General features: G+C 38.0%; 1 protein-coding gene across 5 annotated transcripts in view; it reads right to left on the bottom strand.

Annotated features, from left to right (window-relative positions):
• The window catches only part of celf6 (CUGBP Elav-like family member 6), a 175,474-nt gene that overhangs the window by 6,355 nt on the left and 160,457 nt on the right, over positions 1-8,662 (bottom strand). For 4 of the 5 annotated variants that reach the window (XM_037690929.1, XM_037690945.1, XM_037690937.1 and 1 more), the window contains exons 11-12: positions 7,695-7,838; positions 4,075-4,224 (exon numbers count right to left, since the gene is read on the bottom strand). In XM_037690929.1, coding sequence (XP_037546857.1) covers positions 4,097-4,224; positions 7,695-7,838 — 272 coding nt within the window. In that variant the 3' untranslated portion in view covers positions 4,075-4,096. Of the gene's footprint in view, positions 1-351; positions 426-4,074; positions 4,225-7,694; positions 7,839-8,662 lie in introns of all 5 variants that reach the window. The other variant, XR_005187470.1, reaches the window with a different exon arrangement.

Genomic DNA, 8,662 nt, shown 5'->3' with positions numbered 1-8,662 from the left:
TAGAGAGATAGAAAATACAGTACATCCATACACACGAACCCCACAAGAAATGTAAAACATCACAAGGGCACACGGTACAATGGCACAAAGGGTTAAAGGCCACTTCCAGTTATAATCCACCAACCAGTCAGCACATCATGTACAGATACCAGCCAAGAAAGGCATTAAATACTGCACTCCACAAACTGCCAATATACAATATACAGTATATATATAGGATATATATAAAAGGAGGGCAGAATAAAAAGAGATAGAGTTTAAAGATATCAATAACGCCATGTCATGCAACGCAGTCACAGTCCCACCACATGACGTCATCCAAAAGAAAATGACACCATGGGTTCAACTTACAGCTGTGGGAACTTGGCCCCATGACAGGTGTGGGGGGGAGGTGAGTGGCTATAGCAGAAATAGGCCACCTCACACTGTGATTAGCCATGTCAGGTTGCCAGGTTGGTGAGGGTGAAAAAAAAAGAAAGAAACAGTGGGATTTTCTTTTCCTGAAGTTAGAATTCAAAGCACCTGCTCTATTTTTGTGCTCCACATTCTCACTTATTCTGCCTGACAAATCAAATGAGGTTATTATGGTTATTACCATAAAACAAAAAAACAAAAAAGACAGTAAAACAGAAGTAACAGAACAAATGATATTCAGCACAGTAAAGAATAAGGCCGGTTTGTGCCTCAGCGTGGTGGTAAAATATTCTCAGGCTGACAACATGTGCAGGTTAAAAGGTTGAATTGATGTTTTTATATTCACAAAGATAACCCTTATGGCAGAAATGCATATTTCAAACGTGTCCTGTCTTCAGTAATTGGATTTGCCTTGCATTGTTTGCTGAGGGTGGCTGTACAGTGAGTGCTTCAGCATTTTTTTGAATTAAGTTTATCTTTAAGACACAGAATGCAATTTTATAGCAGCGATGCTCCTGAGACCTGAAGAACAGAATCCCGTCTGATTGTGTTTTTAATTCAACTTTCAGGCAACATTGCCAGAGTTGGGGAAAAAAGCACCTTCTAAACGTATACATATCTATCTACATATTGAAGTTTTACTTATTAAAAATAATAATAATAAATTAAACTAATCACGGAAGTTTCATCTGTTTGTCTCTATGACTATTATCTTAAAACTATGGGGAGAAACAAAGAGCTGAACTCTGGGCATTGCAGTAACTACATCCAGCAGAATGAAGAAAAAAAAAAAGCACACACAAAAATAGCTTTTGATTAATACATTTTGTTTGTAAAAGGTCATGTTTGATTTTAAAGATTTTGAAAAACTTCAACAGTGGCAGAGAGCTGACCTCAAATGCTCCCGTGTGTTTTTTTCTTTAATGTTTTCACTGAATTGGACTTGTTTGCGCAGTATTGGTTTTCTTTAACTCAACAACAGAATTGGTGTAATAAAAGAAGGAAAACAGAGACGGATGGAGCTGGACCTGGGATGAAGGAGGACACGAAAACACATACACACGCCAAAACTGCTAAACACACACACGCACACACATCCTAGTTAAGTGATGAAATGTTATTGGAGGAAATGTGTTTACTTGGTGGCTTTTAAAGTACATTTCAATGACTGCCCTGTCATTCAGTGATGTGGCGGGATGTTTTCCATTTGTCCCTTGTTAATGCAATAAATCAAATTCACCCTGCCCTCTTCTTTCTTCTCGGTGTGTCAGCTTTGAAAGCTTCTCCTCAATTAGTAGGCTGCAGCCCTATTCAAATGCTATCAGAAAACTGGCAGAAGCAGCATCTATCAGTTGTATTGCATATGCCATCCCATGGCTTTTAGAGTCAAATTTAAAACAAGCAAATGGGATTATCGTGCATTTATTTATGGAGGCAGATAATCCAGGTTTATGTTATTGCAGTGAAAAGTTGTCCTGCCAGTTGGGTTTAGCGAGCATGCATCTATATTATATTTTGCACTGGCAGCAGCAGTTTGTAAACAGATGGGCGATGATTATTTGAATCATTTGTGACACTGTGAATTAGTCTGTTGAGGGATGTAGCTGCTAAAAGCAAGCCACATTTTTGTTGTTAGATATAAAAGCTCTATATTTAATGGTAAAAATGGAAATTGTTTAGATTATTTGGTGGCAAATGCACCATGGCATTACACCAGAAAGGATAAGGCAATATTTGACTTAACAATGTTGGCTTTAGATAAACATGAGTTTAGTTTAGTTAAATAACAATTACTGTTAGGTTTGGGGATTCGGGTTAAACAAAGGAAATTTAAAAATAAATAATTAGATAAAATATTTAACATTTTTTCCACAAAGTTGTTTTAGCTTTAATCAGAATTATGCAATGTAACCAAATGTTGAGTTTTTGGTCAACATACTCAGTTTCTTGTCTAGCTAGTTCCCATCTTAGGAAGGTTGGTTGACACAATTATCAATTACTTGTAAAAACATTCAAGGCATCTTGTGTTCTCAGTTAAACTTGATTCAATTTATTGGGTAAGACTGACTCAAGTAATACAAAGAGGAAAATTTGTTCCGAGAACAAGAACAACATTTGTTGCTCCGCAACATCGCATCCATGTAGTGTGATATATATATTAATAAATAAATAAATAAATATAAACCGTTGTGCAAAAACATTTTAATATTCTGGCTAATTTACTTAAGTATTATTCTTAAATTTTACAAAATGAGTTAAAGAACAATTTAATATCACTGAAGTTGTAGAATTTTGAAAGGTTGAACAGAATATCTCCATTATCTTCAATAAATAAATATCAGAGCATATATATTTATTTTGCTACTTTGCGGTTTGAATTTTGCAGACTCACTCTATCGCAGTTTTTCAAAGTAACAATGGACATGAACCACAATTTTCACGATCGGCATGGATTTAAAAAAAAAAAAAAAAATGAAATAATTTAAAATTATTTAGCACCTGATGCACGTGTGTGCAGCCCACATGTGCAGGGAGAAACTTCCTCCTGCAACATGTCATGATCTCTGCTCCGCAGCGGAGAAGTGAGCATGGTCGAGAGCGTTGGCGCGCAGATCATGACATGCTGTGCTCTTTTAGAGCATTTAGTTTAGACTCATTGTTTAGGATATTGTAAGAGTGTGGGATGGGTTTAAAATATCTTTATATATAAAGGTATATATAGTTTTAGTGTATCTACTATTGCTGCCATGGCACTGCCTTTATATTCATCAATCATACTAATATTTGTTGTGGGTGGGCATAATAAGTATTGGAATTATTATTATTATAAGTATTGATAAGTATTGTTTAAACTTTTTTTTTTTAAATATGTCATATTTTGTTTTTTAAAGCATTTTATAGTTGTATAAAATGTATTCAAAACAAAATTACCATTAGTCTATGATCTGTACATTTTAAACTTATGGAAATAAATGTTAATAATTATTCTTATAATTGGTGACAGTCTGCTTTCGTTAAAAAAGAGGCTAAAGAAGTTGCAATGATAAAACATACTTCATAAAACTAAATAATGAAGAATCATCATTCCCAACATCCTCCTTATACGCACCACTGTCACAGCTGCTTTTCATCTCCTCACAGATTTTCCTTGTGGTACAAGGTGCAGCACAAATTTGTCTCAAGTGGTTGACAGAAATGTAACATGGAGCTACTTTAGGAAGAAATTTTCTGCTATTTGATGTTTGAACTTTGAGCTAAACGCTGCAGATCAATTGTCGTCATTACACCCAGTAGAGAGCTAACCATACACAGCTGAGGATTGGCCTGGAGCTTTCTGTGGATCCAAATAAGGTCTGACAAACCAAAGAAGGAACATGTCTCTGTGGAGCAGGGCAACCTGACAGAAATCTCTACAAATTGTAAAAGGAGGCTTGTGGAGCTTAAATGTCATGGCAGGTATTTAACGTAAAGACAATCAATTTGAAATTATATACATTTTATGGTATTTCTGAGCACATGGGGACAAAGTCAAATCTCACTTACACTGTGTTAATATGGTTAACTATGTTTGATAGTATTTGGAAGCATTTGGAAAACAGTATTTGTTCATGAAGTTGGAGACTTTCAAAATGCCACAGTGCAATACAAGTGTTACTGTACCTGGTTATGGACAGCAGACGAGTTAGTAAGGTCGATTGGCATCCTTTGGCCGCTTTAGCTGCACCTTCAGCCTCTTCATGCCTATCTGAAAGCCATTCATGGCCTGGATAGCAGCTTGAGCGCTGGACGGGTTATCAAAACTCACAAAACCTGAGACAAGGCCACAGAGTAGGATAGAGATGAGACATGACAATAGATGAGAAACAAAGAGGGGGGAAAGCAAAGCAAACAACAGATGAGGTGAAGGAATAGTGCAAAAATCCCTTTTTTTTACTCTCATCAATGACAACAAAGGGTCTTTGTTTTCGCTTGTCAAAAGATTAATTCAAAAGCTTTGAATTAAAATGATTACATAAATTATCACAAAGATTAATACAAAGATACTAAAATCAAAAGACAAAGAGGTCTTTGTAACCAGGAGTTTAACTTGAGTAGAAAAACACAAAATAAAAGGCGTTCAGAGATAAGAGCGAAAAATACGAAAGCTGAATCTCGTGTGGTTTGTGGATCTGTAGACCAAAGCAGTGTGTGTAAATGTTACATGAGTGTTGGAGCTATACAAGAACAGCCGTGGCCTGGATGCATGTGGATGTGTGTTTTCATTTTGTGTGTGTGACTGAGCATGTTTCTAAGTAAAGAGCAGAGGGCACAGGGTCGTGATGAGATGCTAGGAGCGAGGTGTGCAGGACGGAGCTGGGTGCCTGCCGCTCTGAGTTATCACTTGGGTGTCGAGGCAGCATGAGCCCACAGCTTCCCCCGCTGGGACTCCTTGCCGGCTCTTATCAGACACCTCGGTGATTGACGGTCAGAATTTTCTGCCTGTCTGCTGATTTGATCACACTGCTATGGGTCCAATTTAATTTGGGGGGAGAGGGCAGGCTTTTGTCAGTGTAGGTGAGATAAGGCTGCTGCTTTTACAAACCCTTTAAACAAACTGAGCTGGGAAGGGCGTGCCAGTTGGTAGTGATCCAACCCCCCCCCCCCCCTACACACACACACAAATATATACACATTTCTTGACTTTAATGAATATTCAACAGTGGAGATTTTAGACACTTTTTGTGGGTGCTCAAGCACCCATAAATTTGAACTCAGCACACACTCAAAAAAAATAAAAATAAAAAATTATATATATATATATATATATATATACATTTATAATTTTTTTATTGTTATTATTAATTAATTAATTTTTGTGTGGTGGTTCAGGGGTTGAGTTCCGGGTTCTGTTTATGGCATTTATGATTCAATGCAACCAAACAAACTAATTTAAAAGGTAACAGATCGTTGTAAAACTTGGTTTCTTTACATAATGACTTTAATCACTGGATGTCTGGCCCCTGAGCTGCTGGCTTTCAGTAACTGTGGCCCCCTGAGCAGTTTTGTTGAATAGCTCTGGTTTAAGACTCCCACATAGTCTCGCGGACCTCAGTCTGTGGACGTTCATGTGTACCGAATTAGACTCAAAGCAGACGCCCTTAGGACATGTTCAGTTCAAGAACAAGCTCAGCATCCTCCTCTCTTGCCACAAGTCAAATAGACATGCTACCCTCCTTTGACCCAAGGCTGTCCTGTCACATCTCAGATACTGCATATACCTCCTCAGTCATGGACCCTTCTTTTTCTACATATTGGTCTTCAACCAAATCAGAAGATTCTGATACCGCCTTTGCCTCCCCCCTCTGCGTCTCCAGAAGTCAGGTGAGGAAGCAGCTGGAGAGACTGAACCGGAATAAGGGTACAGGTCCAGATGGTGTCAGTCCCAGAGTCCCGAAGGTCTGTGTAGAGCAGCTTTGTGTGGTTCTGCAGCACCTATTCAACCTTAGCCTGACCCAGGAGAAGGTTCCAGTGTTGTGGAAAACCTCCTGTCTTGTTCCAGTGCCAAATAAAACTCACCCATCAGTCCTCAATGACTATAGACCTGTTGCCCTGACATCCCACATCATGAAGGTCCTAGAGAGACTTATGTTGACCCACCTGACTAGACAAACAAGCACATACAGTATCAGGACCCACTGCAGTTTGCTTATCGACATGGACTTGGAGTTGAAGATGCCATCATACACCTGCTTCAACAAACTCACTGTCATCTAGAAATGGCAGACAGCACTGTGAGAGTCATGTTCTTTGATTTCTCCAGTGCATTTAATACAATCCAGCCTGATTTGCTTTGTCAGTAACTCCAGAAGACTCAGGTGGAGGCCTCAACAATCACCTGGATCAAAGACTACCTGACAAACAGACCACAGTTTGTGAGAATGAAGGGTTGTGTGTCTAACCAGGTGGTCAGTAGCTCAGGAACACCACAGGGTACTGTACTCTCACCATTCCTTTTATTTTTTTTTAATATTGACATTGGAGATTTGAAAGGTTTTCACTTAACACATTAATTGTCACTAATTTGTTTGATTCTTAAAAAAAAACAGGTAGTTAATAATGTTATGATCCAGTTTATTACAAATTAAAACTTGGAGTTTGTATTTTATATGTGAGGCATATGCTGTTAAAAGATGATAAACATCAGTAAAACAAACACAAAGTTGAACTATTTCACTCACGTTTTTTTGGGCTAACATCTTAATTATGTTCCATGATGAGACTGATGAGGTCACTGGCTCTTTGGCCTTCCTCCCATGTTGACTGACAGATAATGTAAGTGAGAGGCAAATGTTCAGAGAAGAATGCACACAGTGAATAAGAGAGACAGTCTTGAGACAGACAGATGAGAAAGGTGAAGGAGACGAGAGAGCGAGCCTTGCAGATATGCCATGATGAAGAGAAAGTGAAAGAAAGCCAATGATGGGAGTCTTTCTTTCTCTCTGTTAGTCCCCTGGGTGCTGCTGTCCAACTGAATCAACAGCCGGGCCCACACCAGTCTATTATTATCTCTTTAAGCCCATGGATTCCACCTGCGCCCCCTCCACCCTGATGAAGTGATCCAGTATGTGGTAGAAGACACAAGAGGAGAGGAGGGGTAGTGAGATGCTGCAGGGTTAGGGAGTGTAGGGTTGGTAAATCATATGGAAAAAAAAAAAAAAAAGTTTTTTCTCTTCAGAATTTTCTCATTTACATATGCCATGTTTACTTTGCAGTTCAATGTGGAATTCAGCACATCTCAATAAAAGCCCAAATTAAAGTAATGAATGTAGTCTGGGCAACTCACCTTCCACCACTGTAAAGCTGCTTTACTCGTAATGATGCAGGACTTTGTCATAATCCAAAGTTAAAACCAAAATCTCCTTTAAATTCAAGCATTTTGACATGGAGGTCAGCAGGGATTGTCACTCTTCTTTTTGCCAGCCCCAATTTCACACTCATGGAATAGTAATTTTTGGAACTCTGCACGATTTATCATCCTCAAAGGTTGCTACTCGCCTTCTCTATATGCAATAAAATCAGGGAGCGTTGCACCTTCATTTCCCTCCTCACCCACCTTGTGCAGTGACATGTAACGCCACTTTGAAAATGCTAATTGCATCTTGATTAGGACAGACACTTGAAATAAAAGCAAAGGAAAACGCTATTTACAGAGAAGCAACAAGTGTCAAAGAAAAGTATTTAACATATTCAATGTGTAATGATGTTTCTCTTTTTTTATATCATTCTTGCAGTTGACTCACCAAAACATTTGCTCTGATTGGTTGCTCGGTCCACAAAGACTTTGGCAGAGATGACGTTGCCAAAAGGTAGGAACATTTGCATGAGCTCGGCGTCTCCAAACTCCTGGGGCAAGTGATAAATAAACAGGTTGCAACCTTCTGGTCCTGGTGATGAGAGAAAACAAACAAGAGATTTGTGGGAACATAAACAGGAAATGCTCATTGAGAAATGAAAAGATGGATGAATAGGTAACTTTACACCAATCCCCCACAAAATAATGGGCTAATATAAACAATGTTAAATTGGTACCACTTTACAATAAGGTTCCCCTTATAGATGGCTAATACATAGTTTGTAGATATGTTATTAATTTCTCTATAAACACTTTATAAATTATTAATAACTGTTCATTATGCATTAATTAAGGGTGACAGGGAGGCAAAACTGACCAGTTTCTTGTCAAATAGTGAGCCAAATCTGCCACCTATATATGTCATCTAAAGTTGTTCTATTAAACATTTCAGACTAAGTTACTACCTTGTGAACACAATAAGCATTTACAAACCTATTTATTTAGCATATAACATTGTACTTTATCAAAGCATTACAAGTATATACAACTAAAATTATATCCTAAAAAAAAAGGTTTACAAATGCTTATTGTGCTTACACAGTATTAACAGTCTGAAATGTTTAATAAAATAACTCTAGATGAACTGTATAGGTGGCAGATTTGGCTCACTAATTGGCAAGAAACTGGTCAGTTTTGTCTCTCTGTCACCCTTCATTAATGTATAATAAGCTGTTATTAATGATTTATTAAGTGTTTATAGATAAATTAATCGTCTTCTTCTGCTTTTGGCTTTTCCCTCTTCATGGGTTGCCACAGCAAGTCATCCTCCTCCATCTCACTCTGTCCTCTGCATTCTCTGTCCTCACTCCAACTATCTTCATGTCCTCTCTAACTGTGTCCATATATCTTCTCTTT

The sequence above is a fragment of the Nematolebias whitei genome, chromosome 2 (genome assembly GCF_014905685.2).
Source record: "Nematolebias whitei isolate Nwh7 chromosome 2, NemWhi1, whole genome shotgun sequence".
Taxonomy (NCBI): domain Eukaryota; kingdom Metazoa; phylum Chordata; class Actinopteri; order Cyprinodontiformes; family Rivulidae; genus Nematolebias; species Nematolebias whitei.
Note: the sequence above shows the minus strand (reverse complement) of the source record. Positions and strands in the feature narration are given on the sequence as shown.